Source organism: Anser anser (assembly GCF_964211835.1).
Source record: "Anser anser genome assembly, chromosome: 4".
NCBI classification, from domain to species: domain Eukaryota; kingdom Metazoa; phylum Chordata; class Aves; order Anseriformes; family Anatidae; genus Anser; species Anser anser.
The window spans coordinates 43,418,736-43,435,382 of NC_139724.1; the positions used below are offsets into that span (position 1 = coordinate 43,418,736).

The 16,647-nt window shown below is 39.8% G+C and overlaps 1 protein-coding gene across 2 annotated transcripts in view; it reads right to left on the bottom strand.

The window, feature by feature from the left end:
* Window positions 1-228: 228 nt before the first annotated feature.
* FAT4 (FAT atypical cadherin 4) overlaps window positions 229-16,647 on the bottom strand; it is a 142,672-nt gene continuing 126,253 nt past the window's right edge. The window contains exons 12-17 of one of the 2 annotated variants that reach the window (XM_083833687.1): window positions 16,457-16,542; window positions 14,884-15,063; window positions 13,878-14,002; window positions 12,533-12,750; window positions 7,811-8,072; window positions 229-3,668 (exon numbers count right to left, since the gene is read on the bottom strand). In XM_083833687.1, the coding sequence (XP_083689813.1) occupies window positions 1,801-3,668; window positions 7,811-8,072; window positions 12,533-12,750; window positions 13,878-14,002; window positions 14,884-15,063; window positions 16,457-16,542 (2,739 nt within the window). In that variant the 3' untranslated portion in view covers window positions 229-1,800. Of the gene's footprint in view, window positions 3,669-7,810; window positions 8,073-12,532; window positions 12,751-13,877; window positions 14,003-14,883; window positions 15,064-16,456; window positions 16,543-16,647 lie in introns of those variants that run through there. The other variant, XM_083833688.1, reaches the window with a different exon arrangement.

Below are 16,647 nucleotides of genomic sequence, written 5' to 3' on the forward strand. Positions count from 1 at the left end.
GGCAGTACCTTAAGAAGCATGCTGGGCTGGTGCTGCCCCTCTGCAGAGGGACTAATTTAATTTCCACAGTGATCCTTGTGCTGCCTTCACTGTGACTGAACACTGAACGTATATTTTACACCATCAACTTGCTTCTTAAAGTCCAGTTTCTGTAAAAAAAGTTAATAAAAGTGAAGATCAAGGAATGAGAAATAGACACATGAAAGGTTTCTAATAACACACACTAAAGATTTTAAATAAATATTTTAATTCTATTATTGGCATTTACAAGTAGAAAGCATACAGTATGTTACAATTTTATCAAAATGTGAAAAATATGGATGTTACATAAGTAACAAATGTAAAAAAGGTATTTTTCTTACCTTCCCTGAAAGTAAGAAAACTATTCAGCATAGGAAAATATCGATATAAAAAACACAGCTTAGGTAAAAAAAAAAAAAAATTTGAAGTTTTTACACAGTACAATAGGTTCATCAGATCTGCATGAAGATGTAAGGACTTTGTGAAGTACTACTTATCCTAAAACCTTAGGGAATTTGGGTCAAACAGTAAGCTACATTAATGAGTCTACAAGTAGTTTTCCCTCATATCCGCTCCAAAATGCTAGAGTGCAGTAATTTTCTATACAATAAATAATTCTTCAAAGTTTTCATCATAGAAAATCATATAATGCAGAAAATGCCACTCCAAAGGTCACAAAGGCTAGGCAGTGCTTTAATAATAATTATGATAATACTTATTATAGTGCTTTATAATGTCTAAGCACTTCAGATGAGTTAACTAATTAGTCCTCACAACACCCCTGTGAGGTAGGTGAGTGTTACTACTACCTTTCCAGAGTACGGATGGGACAATGGGATCTGGGGAGAAGCACAGGCTGCAGCAGCTGCACAGCTACAATGAGAGGCCAAGAGATGTGGAAATGGAGTTTCTTTCCTCGTTCCCCTTGATCATGATGCTGTGAGCCAGGCAACCTGGCTGTGCTGTGCTGACATATGCTGAGCACTGCCCTCCCACTGGAAGCACTGAGGGGGGGCAGGCAAGGAACAGGGTTGAGCATCCCCAAATATTTTACAGAGATTCAGAAGCTCTCACACAACTTTGTCAATTAAAAAAAATAAAAAACAAAATCCCCAAAAGAAGACAGAAAAGCCCCCAAACAAACAAATTAACAAGCTGAAAAGAACAATATCTCCTAAAGTGCTGACCAGCTTGAGCTGCTTCTAGCACCTCTTGTATGGAATAAGACTTACAGCACTGTTGCCAGCAATTACTCAAGCTGATTTCTTCCATAATCTTTACATGTGAGCAACTGCAGGATACGGTAACTACGTTTTCTGAGACACCTTGCTACTGTAATTCCTTCATTCATCATCCTTCTTCCATGCACTTCTTAAGGAAAATTAAATCCTCAATACTTTTGCATTGTAAAACACATTAGTAGCTGGAGACAATATGCACATCCTTCACAATTCAAAAAAAAATTTAGTTCATTTTCAGAACAAAGCATTATTAATTTAAGAATCACAAACCAAACAACGGTAAATAGGAAACCCTTTTAAAAAGCTGCATGCCAAATATCTTGTTTCCAAATATGCATGCAGGAGAAATAAATTCATCCAAGCATAATTAAATTAAAAATGTTTTAAGTCTCTTTCAGCAGCATAATGGTTATTATTTTCAAAGTCTCCTCCAACCAAACTGGCCTGGGGTGCGAATGCTGACCTTTCCTTTCCTACAACCATACAATGGTCTGATTGTTCCATGGCCTTGCCCTGTGGCAATACCCGGAGACAAAGCCTATACGTACTGTTCTGCTTCCCCCTCCTTGGAAACAGCCTTCGTTGTACCACCTTTGCTGTCTTCACTCGCTGCTGCTGCTGCTGTTTTTTCAGGAAGTGATGCCAAATCCTTGAAAACATCCACATAATGCCCGAAGCCCGGGCCCCAGTTCAAGAGGTTGTCCCAGTTGAAGCTTCCCGCCTGCTGCCCCAGCTTCACGGGCAAGGAGCTCTCCCCGGCGCCGGCCGCCTGTGCCCCCACAGGCCCTCCCTCCCCTCGGCGGCCGGGGTACCGCCGGGGCTTCAGCCTTGCACCATAGTTGTCCTCATCATCCGCGTCGGACTCGTTGACCTGGGATAATTTGGGCATCCTGGAGGTGTAGGCTATGGGCTTATCCCTGTCGTACTCCATCTCGGAGCACGTGAAGGACTCGTGGGAGTCACTGTCGGAGGAGGATTCAGGTGCGGGAATGCCGTCTGCCGGGTTCCTCGTCCGGGACAGGGGCCTTCTGCAGTCCTCCTCAGAAGAGGACCGGCCGTGGTCGGCACTGCAGATGCTGGGGTTTCTGGGACGAGGGGTGTTCAGTCTCTCCACCTCTTCGATGGACAGCCCCACCGGAGGAGCAGACTCCAGAGGGATCTGCCCGATGGGCTGCTTCAGGCGGCTGCCCGGTCGGGAGCCGTGGCTCGCCATGGTCTGTGGACTCTTACTTCTTCTCCCCAGCCGAGTGGCGTAGTTGAAAATGCCGGGCTGGCAGACGTCGTTGTGCATCTCCAGCGGGCTCCCTTCCCTTATGGCGAGGTGCAGCTCCCTGGCTGGGCTGTGCCTGTAGAAAGTCGATGACTTGGAGAAGGGTGCGGGGCTGTGCCGAGACAGGGGGTTGGGAGTAGGGCAGGCTGAGTGGCTTAAAGGTGTCGTCCTCAAGCCCTGCCCATAGGACGGCTGGTACGTCAGGCTGCTGGCTCCCAGGGGCATGGGGGACTGCCGGGCGAAGCCCAGCGGGCTGTGCCTCTGGATGGAGAACTTGGGCGTGTGGCTCCGAAACTGCTTGTAGTGCTGGATGATGTCCGCGTCCGAGGGGGCAATGCTGCTGGCATTGTCGATGTCGTAGTGCTCTATTTCGGGCTCGGGGGAGGCCAGAGGGGCGCTGGGGATGGTCTCTGTGGCATGAGGGATGTCGGTCTCATCGTAGATGAGATAGGGGTTTTCCCTTTCAATGATATCGGGTTTTGGGTTCCCTTCGGGCTGCTTCCTGACCGTCATGTCATCGCCGTAGGGTGGGATGTTGTCAGGGTCATCAAACGCCACGTTCTCGCTCCCTTTTTTCTTCTTCTCCTTTGTTTTCTTCTCCTCCTTCGGGGCTTTTGACTTCTTCCCTCGGCACTGGTTGCAGAGGATGAGGCTGAGGACCAGCAGTGCCAGCACCGTCGCACAGCTGCCCACGATGGCGGGCACAGCCCAGAGCGGCAGGGACAGCTCAGCAGGGTGAGGGGATGGCAGGCACACGTGGCCACCACTGAGCCCCGCTCTGCAGACATGGCCAGGGCTGCAGGAGACCCCCAGGCACGCTACCACCGTCTCACACCTCTGCCCTGCATACGCCTCGGGGCAGCTGCAGGTGAAGCCAGCGTGCGGCCCAGGCTCGCAGCTGCCTCCATTTTGGCAGGGGTTGGAGGTGCAGGCACCCGGTGGGACGCACTGGTAGGCGTACCACTGGTTGATGCACATCAGCTCGCCCCAGCAGGGACTGCTGGCACAGACGTTGGGGCCGCGGCAGCCGATCTTAACCGAGGGGTCTGTTTTGGAGAGGGTGGCGAGGCTGTGCTTGCCAGCGAAGGGGAGGCTCTCCTCGCCATACTTGATGTAGGAAATGCAGCCATCGAAGCCTAGGAAAGAAAGCAGTAGTCACTTTGGGATCTGGAGACTGAGCATGCACTGTCAGAAGATGCAGAAGAAACTCTGAGCATTGATGCCATGCTAAAGGGAAAGCCTGCTATTGATCAGCAGATTAGAAGCTCTGCAGTATGTATTTTACCCCCTTGGAATGAAAGGTAAAACAAACACACAAGCAACAAATTGCAAAACTCAAGGCCACAATGGAGATGGCAGCCTTCTTTTGTGATGCTGTATTAAACAGAATGTGGTGCAAATTGTGCTGTTAGTTACTACATAAAGTCTCCTTATTTTCACAAACACATCTTGGGTGTACTAAGCTTATGGTTGCTTCCCCACATTTTTACCTTCCATTGTAATTAATGTAGAAATATCTGTGATATTAATGACATTGGTGTAATTTTGAGTAACTCCACTTGTTTCACCTGAAGGACGGATTGTTCAGATGTTTCACTATCTAACAATCTGTGTTGAATCATTTAGAGTATGGTGTACGAAATGTTTTCTTGCTTTCTTTAAACGTTTCCTCTTAGTTGTAATGGTTATTTTGTTCATAAACTTTTGACAGTTTTGGGGGGTACATATTAGACAGGAGCTGAAATCTGCTTCTAAGCAAGAGAAGGTTAAGTAAAGGCTGCTCATACCCGGAGCTTCTGATGTAACTTTTATACCTTACAAAAAACACTTTTACTTATTGTAAGTCTGCCAAATCAGAATTCAAAGAGGTCAAGGCTTTTAACTTCAATACTAAGATTTCAAAGCAACAGAAGTATTCTTATGTGAATAAACAAAATGTATTCGAATCTGCAGTTAAGAAACTGAAATAAACAAATCACGTTTTCTAGAAGCCCTGCAAAACGTTTTGCAATTCCACTGCTTTGAAAGAACAGGCAAATGTTAGCAGAAACCGACATACAATTCAAAATGTTGCTCTGGCTTTTAAAAATTAGTTAAGCTGCACAGGAGAAGGAACTACTGCCTGATTAGTAAATATGTACCTCAAGTTTGGAAACTGGCAGTATAGTTCAAATGAAGGAAAAACATAATAAGAAATTAAATGAAAAAATGTGTTTTGGGTAAAAACAAGTTGCCCATGCATAAACTCAACTTTGTCACTTGCTGAGCAGATTAGATTTGAGCTTTGCAATGCAAATAGCTACTTTGGTGCCTGTAGCTTGCCTTTCTTACAGATAGGCTCATCAAAGGAAGTCTGAAGAACATTCTCAGATCTTTATTACAAAGTAGTTTCCCCTTAGAGCAAAATTATCTTGCTAAAACATTAAGTAACCATTTTGCCAAAATACTAAGCAATAAGATCTTTGGATTTTGCAGAAACGCTATATTTTCTAAAAATATATCATTAAAGTAACTCAATTAATTTTCAATTCATAGACCCATTTCATTCGAGCTAAATGAATGGCTCCACTTACTTCAGCAAATAAGCCAAGAATTCAAATGGTTACTATAGGGAAATATCTATTCTAATAGTATTTAATATATTTCAAATGAATTTGAACAAATATTTCCTCTAATGACTTCATTCAATATATGTGAATGTTTTCCTTTTCTAATTTTCCCATATTTCTATAACTTCTTATCATCCACATGTAGAGAAACCTGTTCACAGCTGGCTTGGCTGTGCTAACAAAAAACATTAGCTATGATTTCCCTTGTGTTCTTTCCAATTTACCCTTTCAGAGCTGAAGTTGCCTGTTGTGTTTCAGCTAAGCCTCCTGTCTTACAGTGCTAAGGAAGGGCGCTGCTCATGGCAATACTTGTATGCCTCTGAATCAAAAGGGAGCTTTTCCCAAACTTCCCATAGCTTAGTTGTAGTGCTACCCTGCCAGAGGTGACGCAGAGTTTCAGCGCCGCAATAGCCCACAGAGATGGATTATCCCTGGCCTTTGTGCAGTTGTGTGTGAAGTCTTTTGCCAGCCTAATAATTCTCTGTGTTCCTAAGAGTTAATCCTTTCTGCAAGGGTTTTAGAATAGTACAACCTAACACTGACCTCTGCTCAGAGCTGTGACAAAATGGTATGCACAGATTTGACTGCAAATTATACTCCCAGGTATAACATGTGCGATTGCTGTAAGAAACACATTTCTTTCTCCTTAACTGCTGAGGGATGGTCCTTGGGATACTATTCACAGTGCCAGGTTTACAGAAAAGTAATATTTAAGACCAAATTTATCAGCTATTATGCTTCAGAAATAATCTACAAGGAGCAGGAAAGTGCCGCTACTCAGTTCTGAAGCACTGCATTTGAGTGAAACAATAAAAAGGAGCAAATATTCCATGCATCATTAGTGTCAGATGAAGTTTAATTTCTGCAAATGTACTTTGTGAATGAGAGAATAGCCACTATGAATAGTAAGTTCATGAATAGTTGTGGAAATCTCCATAAAAATAGCTAATGCAGAGTTAAAAGTTATGAATATTGACTGTCTTGAAAAAGCAAATATACTCGAGTTGTATGAGGTGCTGTTATAGATTTATAAGCTTCAAAGGATGTTGTTTTAAAATTTGAACGCTTTCTTATGTCAGAAATGAAATATGAGTGGGTATCAACGTAAAATAAGTTTTGCTCAGAGATGCAAGTCATATAGTGTAAAGGGACATGAAAGTCCAAGGACTTTTTTGTAAGCAAGCATGTTATTTCTGTATTATTTCCATTTTGAAAGAGCTGTATTTTCTTTCAGCATTACTTATATTTTCATTTTCTCCTGTTTTCACATTCCCAAATAAAGAGGAAATTGAGGATTTAAGTTCACTTTGAAGACCAAGCAAAATGGAGGATTAGCTTGCCTCATGCTTGGTGGTCCCTTTCAGCAGTGACGTGACACACAGCAACTGGGATTTTGTCAGGTCTACCCAGGTTTGAAAACATTGGATATCCCAGCTTCACAGCCCGGGAATCATCACCCATGTATGTTTTTGTCTGCCTTTAACAGTGCTTCAGATATTTTTGACCATCTGAGTTCATGCAGAGTTTTATGTCTCCCCCTTGTAAATCCTTGGTATGTCGTACACATTGTAATCCAGTATTAAAAAAAACATCATATGAATATGAGATTTTGGATTATACTATCATAGTGGAAGGCAGACAATCATAACTTGTCTGCTGCTGCATTAGACAGTGAGAACTTAGTGTCCTCAATTTTCTTTGTTCCAGCTTTCTTAAAAGCCTCTTTGGCTTTTCCATGCATACACTGCTCATAAAACATACATGTAAAAAGGGTAAAGGTAAGCATAGCATTCATATGATTTCATACCACATTTCAAACCAGCTCACAATACACAAATGTGACGTGTGAATTTGCAGCTTTCAAAGTTACTTTATCTGGTCGCATTTCTTATAGTCAGGACAATCTTTTAATATAAAAAACTTTGTGAAACCTATGCCTGCATTGTCTGGAATATCTCACAGTTTCCAGCTAAAATCACTTCCATCTTTACTTATTACTGGGGGAATAATATCAAATATATGTTATCTACATCTTTTGCCAGGGTCTAAGACAGTTGTTTTAACTCTTAAGGGAGACTGATTTACTGATTTTACAGCTAGATGCTGGTCAGAGGGTGGTTCTTTATTGTCCTTGGTTTCTGTTGCTCAGAAATAAATCCTATTCTTCATCTGACAGCAGGATAAAGGAGGAGGAAGTTGGAGTTTCAGAAAATATTTTAATCATATTAATAACAGGCTAAATCCTGCAGTATTTACCAAACCCCTACAGAGACAAAGTTCTCATTTAGAATTTTTGCCTCAGTAGGTTTGCCTTGATTTTCCAGATTCTGACCCAGGTAGAGAATAGGTCCTTTCTTCTCCATTAACATAACAAAATCATTACAACTCATTTGCAGACAAGCAAGCAAACCCTAACCCTGCCTCCAACAAGATCTGCAGATGGAATGCTGTCTTTTCAAAATAACAAGGCTGCAGTGTATATTAAAGGAACAAAAATTTGCAATCCTTACTCATTCAAATTGCAATTTTCCTGGCAAAGTGTGGAAGTATATTAGTTACTGATAAAGAATTACAGTACTTTCTGCAACCTTTAAGCAAACAAGACACCCTTTGTCTGCTCATATGTGCTCATGTGCAGTATATTTAAAAAAGAATTCAAAAAATAATACCTGCAACTGTGCTCTTGAAAGGTTGGCTTGGTGGGATTCCTCCCAAAGAAATTGTAAGAACATTTAGTCCACCAAAATCTTGCGTGGTATGGAGAATGTCTCGGCTATGAGTCTTGTCGACCGACAGGATAGTGATAGAGCCATTCTTCTCAATGAGTACAGAATGCCACTGGCCATCCGCAGTGTACACTTCTGGGATATTTCTCTCCACTTTCCCAGCAATTCCAGCATCAGATACGTAATGCACCTTCCCACTTTTTATCTGGTCAGAAAAAAAAAGCAAAATGCATCATTTTAAAAGATAGTTACAGACTACTTTCTGCTCCTATATACACATAAGCAACGTAATGCCTACTCAGTACAGTTACACATGGCTTTGGTTCTAGTAAGAAGCTTGGGTGTATTTTTCCCCAAACAACCGTTTTATATTAAAAATGCATTAGTTATTTAGCACTAAAAATTTGGCTGCAATTAATTTCATTACTGCATCTGTAGAAAACTTAGAATTGCCATCCACTCATTCTTCAGCTACTCTCGTAAGAGGAGAACCTATTGAGAACCCAGCTGTAGGGCGTGCGCATGACAGAACATTTTAACCAATAAAAGACAAACTCTTCCTTCTCCATCAATGCAAGTGGAGAAAATGCTCTGCAGAATGAACAGATGCTGTCCTTGTCCCAAAAGCTTGCATCTAGTTTTCATTATGACACAATATGTATATCAGGATTTGAGCAAGATTCCAATTTCCTAACTGTTTGCTGCTAACTTGCATTTTGCAGAAAAATATTTGTATTTTAAAAATATTTCTAAAGAGTTGTAAAGTATATTATTTTGTGTGCATTTTCAAATGGTGCTTTCTCAGGCAAACTGATTTTAAACTTGCGAGCTATTAGAAAAAAAAACACATTATTATATCCATGATTTTCTTTTTTTTTTTTTTTGCTTTTTCTTTGCAATAAATTCCACACTTGTGTGGCAGGATTTTAAACCTCTTATCAGCTCAGTATTAAACGATCCCAAAATGAGATTTAAGATAAAGGACACAAGTTTCTCAAATACCGTCTAAGAGTTGGGCATGTCAGCTGACCTCCTAAGGGCTGTACAAGCTTGTAAGCTTTATGCAAGTTCATAAGATGGTTCTGAAATTTGTTGCAGATTTTCTTCCATACTCATCTCTGTTACTCTGCACATTGCTCATAAGCGTTAAATAAAACAACTCCTTGCCCTTCTGTGTTCCTCGCTGTGATCTGCAACAAGAGCGTGCAGAACGTGCACATGCATTGTCCAGGAGAGGTCAGAGACAGTGGTTTGTTGAAAGCTCTATAAGCCTTGCACGCTTTGTTCCAGGAAAAATAATGTTCACCTGGGAAGAACTGTGAGGTGACACACCAACTACAAGAATGCTCTTCCAGCTTCCAGAAACTGTTAAATGCTCTGGATTTAGTTCTTTAGTGATGCAACCTTTGCTCATACAGATCAGCTTTAAGATGGATGTAAGACCACGCTCATGTCCGGGCCAAATGTATCTAGCACGTATTCCGTTTGGATCAAGAAAAGCAATGGTTAATATATGCACGCACTGTGCTTATACCTGCCATAATTTGGTTTATTTGAAGATGGACTATTTGGGAACTCACTGATAAAATTCCCTCTCAAAGACAAGATGCTTTTTGGTATTAGCAAACAGAGGTGGCAGACATCTAAATTATCACACAGCCCAAAGAAAACCCTGTATTTGGAAATGCAGTCACACAGACGATCATTATATTTTAAATACCATTTGCCATAATCATAAGTATTTATAAAAAGACTAACTGGGAAGAATATATACATACATTTATGTTTGCAACAGTTAATTGGCTTGTTAGTTTTATTTTGTCTTTTTCACTCCATAAAAGTACTGTCTTGTGTTTTGGTCTTCATATAAACAAAAAGGAAAATACCATATCAGACAATATCCTCTAAGCTTACGGAAGGACGAAGCACAGACTAATATCTTCTAATTCCATATTAGAGAAGAATTGTATTACTATTTACCTGCCACCAACTGATAATTTCCATACTGATTTATGACTTTAAAGTGCTATTTCTGTTTCTTTCAAACTGCATGCGACTAATGCTCATAAATATTATAGCAGTGGTTTTTACAAAATAAAATTTCCAGAGACAAGACTGGTCCATGTCTTCTTTGACAAGGAAAAAATAATGAATGTTCTTCTTGGTTCCTTGAAGTACAAAGTATTTCTAAATTTGAAACAAATGCTGATGCTGACAATATTGAATAACACTCATTTCTAGGTTTTAAATAAATGGTGAGCAACTGGTAAGTAGGCTATAATGAAAAGAAGAGCCACTAAAGAGAACGTATTTCTAACTATAAGAATGATTCAACTTTACTAATATTCTGAATCTCCTTTACTGAGCAAATTGCTTCTTATTTGTCTTAAATCTGAGCACTACCCTTTACGGATTTATAGCCCACTGGATAAGATATTGTTGAAATGAGCTATGTTCTGATTTATTTCTGCAACTCAATATGTGCATATGTTAGCATATATAGGCAATGTGTAATCCACATTCTCTATTCATACAATTCATAGATCTTAGAGGTACATTATGTGAATCCAATCTGATTTTAGATGCGATTTTCAGCCAGGTAATTTCACTTTTAACCAGCTGTATTTTTGCCCTTATTTCCAATTGAATTAGTTGTAGCATGCATTATTTGTTAGAAAATATGCTGTGACAAAGAGCTTTACTAATAAAGAAACCCCTGCCTTTTTCCTTTTTGTGCTTTTTTGAGGGGCACTTTCCATCTGAATTTGACTATTGCTTAATTTAATCTGCTAGTTTTTTTCATTTTTCCTAGATTAAGGAGCTCTTTATATCATAAATAAGACCCCTTTTCTCCAGGTTGAGGTTTTTTTAGAGGGAGGTTACATCCATCATTTAATGAATCAGTTGCTTGCAATCTCAGTGGGTCTAATTTATTACCATTTCTCTAATTTTATCCCAATCCCAGCTGTACCAAACTCAGCTGACTGCAGATGAAAAATGTGAAGGCATGGAGGTAGTCACAGAGTGTATAGCTTTTCTCTAGCTCAATTTTATATTAAAACCACATGCAGGTATTCTCTGAACGCTTAAACTTTGGATAACAAGCATATTAAAATACCCCAAAATCAGGTTAAGAAACTGTCTATTTTGAAGCTGGACAAAAGAGTTATAAACAGAAGTTCCTAAAACTCATCTTCTGCACTGGGAGTATATTGAGATGCTAGGGAGACCTACGTATGGGCTGGCTTCGCTGACATCCTGAGCCACCACCACGGGAAGCCCTGAGTGTGAGCAGTGGTGCAGGAGCTGTGCTGTACTAACTACAGTGAAACAGACCTTCTGTTTTATTAACTAGCATCATCTGGGAACTTTTTGGCAACAGGCGGTACACTGAAGTTACCTCTCCTTCCTTAAAGGACTGCATCTGTTACTAGGCGAACCTCTGCTCTTTGCCTTTGTGCAGCTGGAGCTAGGACTTGACACTCTCCACTTGCTTGTATAACTACACCAGTATTAACAATAATAAGAGTGTTTGCATAAACACACCAATAGCACTTTCAGCCAGGAAAGGCAACTCTCTTTTTCTCTTGTTTTTTGTTTTGTTTTGTTTTTAATTAAAGCTTGAGAGCTGACATGGCAAAGTCTACGACAGAGAAAAAGGTAGTATTTGTGTTCTTTATTTTTAACTCCAGAACACAAAATAATTAGATATTATCAGCTAATATGACTGTGGCAGAAACTTCCTATCAAATGACATGGTAAAAGCATATGCCAATGAACTACGGGAGACTTGCTTCTTAAAAGCAGACGGTGTGACGGAAAAGCTCTGTACCTCTGATCAGCACAGGATTTGGGCAGGTGGACAATATAAACGGGACTGAAGCTTAGAATGTGTGAATTTCTGCATGAGTTTCTTTAAAAGTCAGGGAAAAAAAACTTGGAAAGCATTACAGCAGTCAAGGAAACTTGGAGCTTACACCAACCCAATAAAGGGGCTTGCCAACATCACTGCTGTACTCATTTAGAGTTATGAGTAAATGGACTGAGTCATAGCCAGGAACTGAACCATCTCTTTCTCTTGAGAAAGGTAACTTCTGCAGCAATAAACTCTTGGGAAAGAAAACTGTGTGGCATTTGAAGCATTAATTCAGCTACGTATCTCAAAATAATTTGATATTGGCATTGCTCTGTGGGTAACCTCATGAATTCAAGTTATCCCTTACTTCCTAGTTTGATAAGCATGAGCCACATTAGTAGGAATTCATGAAAACTTTTTGGCAATTGTTTGCTAGCTTAAGGAGGGTCCGGGTTTGAGGTCTGAAAAATCAGAAGATAAAAGGCCAATAATGAAATGATTTGATCTGTAGAGTGTAACTTAATGATGATAACAAATATGGCAATATGTAGCATTCCTGCTGCCTTAAAAGTCACTATTTGGAGTCTGGACAAAACTGATTAGATACAAAGCCATCAAGATCTTCTGATACCTTGGCAAATAGCAAGGGAATTGTTGAGAAGATTAATGATACTGGAGCAGTGCCTAGCTTTAGTTAAAGACCTAGTATTTTAGAAAGGAAACAGCAAGAGTAATGGAAAAATGTGATTTTGATCACTATGCATGAGGCAGTCCAATCAAATCAAACTCAGCATTAGCTGTAATCTTACCTTCACGGTAGTGAAGTTGCTGCTTTCCTGGATGTGAACTAAAATCCCATTCTCGCTTCTTGTCCTGAATTTCACTTCCAAGCGGTCCACATTCAGGGGTCGTGGGCTGGCACCTCTAGCACTGTGTCTCATCATGTATTCACGTTTCTTGTTTGGGCTCATGTGGTAGTCAAGTCGTCCTTTGCCTTCCAGCGATAAGGCAGTGTCAGCAGTAATATCTGGGACAAGGACAGGGAAACACTGAGTATGCAGCTCATTGCAGCTATAGTACAGTGATCATCTTCCTGATAACAACCATTTTCTTCAGGGAGGAGATCAAGTTCAGAGCAGGTCAGTGGGGAGAGCAGGAGTGAATGGCAATTTCACCCCCTCTGTTCTTTGGCTTGAACCAGAATGTGTGTTTGAGAGTGGGAGTGTGCTAGTAATTTACTGCTGGTATCAGTCAATAGTAAATTAAAACTCACTAGGGAACAAGTGAGGGAGTAGGGAAAAAAATTTGGCTCTTGGAACTGTAATTCCTTCCCAGGGATGTTACTATTTCCATTACTGCAAGCAGGGTTTCATGATATATTGAACTCTAAGCTCTTCAGGGCAGAGATAATGACTTTCTATTTGTGGTGGCATAAAACAAATAAAAAATGGCAGAGCATTGACTACCAAATGCTGTTAAAATTATGGTAAAATTCTTCTGTAAACTGGCACAATAAAAGCACATAAATCAGCTAAACAATAATGGGACATGTAAGAAAACAAAGCCCAGCCATTATATTACAACTATACGGAAATAAATCACTTTGCTCTCCTAGACAATCCTGTACTGATTTACAGAGCTATCCATACTGAAGTTAATAATCCCATTGCATTTACTTACATTTGCCATACTTTCATGCACATAATCTGACAGTCATTTGATAAAAAGGCCTACAGTTCAGAGAAGCCATAAGCACACAGTGTTTATGCAAAGGGAAGACTTCTCCCTTACGCTCTTACCTCCCCACAAAACACAAATCCCTCCCTACGGGATAGCTTTATTTTGGTTAGTGATTACACCCTCTTGGAAGCAGTAGTTTTAAATGAGTGCAAGTTACCTGAAATGTGATATACAGACATGTACAGACATGGAAACATAATATATGCAACTTGACGCTATTTTTAACTCATGAAAGGACAATAGTTCGTTGTAGAATTTTCCTTCATAATTATTTAAGAGGCAGGCATGTTACTTGTTTTCATGATTTCATAAAATTCATTACCCTTTGCCCCTGAACAGAAACTCTTAACAGCAATCAGTTCAACCATATAGTTAGGTGTAGATTAAAAAGAAAGAGTGAAACCCTCTCCATACATTTTTCACAGTGCTTTCCCGTCAGTCCATCTTTGCAGTGGCACTGCTGCCATGACCAGTGATCAATGCAAGTGCCACCATGTTGGCAGGGGCTAGTTGTACAAGCACCTTCTAACCGGGGACATCTGAAACAAATCAGAGAAGAAGATACTGAAGTACGTGCATACAAACAAGCAGAGCAAGTGTGCTGGAAAGGGTCATGTGTTTGAATGATATTCCCTTTCTTTCCCCCAGAGGTGCAAAAACTGAGAGGCTTTTCTCCTCGGACAGCTGATGTTTCTAAACAGATCCCAACTTTCAGCATCAAGTTATAACAGCCTTATGAAAGAGAAAGGAATTTAGAGACAGTAAAATTCCTATCTTCCATTATGCAAGAGATGAATAAACTCTTTTACGTGCTTTTTACACTGCAGACTTCCGGAGACTTCATATCACAAAGAACAGTGCAAACTTGGGGGTCAAAAGAGGAAGGGTGAGCCAGTGAATTTGGATATAAGACTGACATTATTGCTACAACTGTGGCTTTGAACAGTGAGACGGAAAAACAATAGAATCAAATAGTTGATCATTTCTGAAAGACCACTCAGAGGATATGAGGGAAATTCAGTGATACTTGAGAGGCAAAGTGATAGAACAGACATTGTGAATTAAAAAGAAATAAGAGGGAGTAGAGGTTCAGTGAACTATATGAGTACTGTCAAACCCAGGTGGAATTTATAAAGAAATCCAATAACAGGGATACTCGATTTCAGCCTGCAAAGCAACATTAATAATAATCAGCAACAGAAATGTAATTATGTTGCTTTTTTGAAGTTTCCATAATCTTTTTTGAATTTTTCATCCAAATTCAGTTTCTTCATAAATTTTTCACATTTTATAATAAATTCTACAGCCATTTTTTCACAAGAAATATCTAACGGTGTTTGAATGGAATAGGGCCTGACTTTCATGCTGGCTTCCTATATCGTAAATGCCGTCTATTTGATACCATATATAGCAGACGTACTGATCTAAGATTCCTTGAGCTGCCAAAGCCTGGCTGGGCTCCAGGGGACGTCCGTTGACTGCAAACTCCATTATACAGCCCACAAAATCATGGCTTTCCACCTGTCCTCTCCTTTGAAGGATGGGCTCAACTGACCTGATGCCACCAACGGTAACTCGATTTGGTTGTACATCAAGAGTCCTACAAAAGAGGCAAAAATAAAAGTTTGGCAATACCAGACATAAGACAACAATGACAACAAAGGAGCTGTAACTATTAGCTAAGGTTCGTGGCTAAAGTCCCACTTCCAAAATTTGCATTTTATCTTTAGAAGGGGAGACAGAGAGATGTCTCTATGACATTTAAACTCACACTCAGTTATCGAATGTCAAAATTTCTATTCACTTTACTAAGCAGTGTGCTTGAAAACAAAATGAATAATGATTTTCACTCAATTATGGTTTAAATTATAGATGATATTTAAACAGCTGGAAGATGGATTCATTATTTTACAAATATATAACTCTTTTGCTAGTGGGGAAGCCACCTGTGTCAGGAAATATGACTGTGACTACTGTAAGAAATTAGCAACAATGGTTGGGATTAAAGTTTTTGCTACCTGTAAAGAGGATCTAAAGAAGTGAAGTGCTTCTGAAAAAGGAGCTTTTGAGTTAGTTACGGTAAATAACAACAAAAAAAAAAAGTTTGCTTTCTGTACTGGCTGATGTTTAAGAAATGAAAGTTGTAAAAAAAGAAATCTGGAAAGTACTAAAAAAAATTGTCAAAGCAATATATATATATATATATATTTTTAAAGAAAACAGTAATCAGGTAATGATATTTCTTACACCTTCATGAGAAATTATAGGTATATTTTTAAAAAAGAAGACCCAAAATGAACAACACCAGAGTGAAATATACATGCTACTACAGTAATAGCATTTTGAGTCTAAGACTGTTCTGGCAAGGTAGGTAGGGTTCCAAAAGTAAAAGTGGAGTAGGTTTTGTTAAATATTTGTAGCACTAAATATTGTAGAATTTCAAACTATCTAAGAGCAGTAATGTATATTTAAAAGCAATTTCATTATAATGAATAAATTTATGTTTTACTCTCTAATTAAGATTTACAAGTTATCAGTAATTACACATGCCTGATATTCTGATTTGTTAACTTTGTCTGGATTCTTATGTGAAATCTCGTACCATTAGGCAAAATGTCTTACCCCCATTTATATCACAGCTTGGACTACCCACAGCTTCTTATTTGGGCTTTTTATGTGTGCCCACAGCCTGGGGACAGAGATGGAGTAGAGAATTGAGAATTTTTGATTAAACTCCTTGTGATGAATAAATCCCATGCACATGGGAATGTGGCTGAGTTGGCAACCAGCAGGACGCATAGAAAATATAAATTGCTTCTACAATGATGGGAGGCATTTCAGACCTTTGCACACCTCCTGAAGGTGTGAAGCTTAGGCATCTATCCCTTCCCAGAGACTAAGCTAAGGGCATGTATATTATTCCAAACTTCTGATTTTAGAGTGTGATTTTTCATTTTACAGAACTAAACCCCACAAAATGAAGAATTATTTACCAGTCAGTGGAAACAGCCACATTGCTAACAGTGCAATAGCCTGGCTCCTGATCCTCAGAGCAGGAATCCACTGTCAGTGATGCTGCCTGCAAAAGCCACACACAAATATGTTGTTTATTGTAAGGGTGTAGTTCCCAATCACATTCAATATTTATGATTAAATATATTATATCAAGAACTTGGCTAGAATG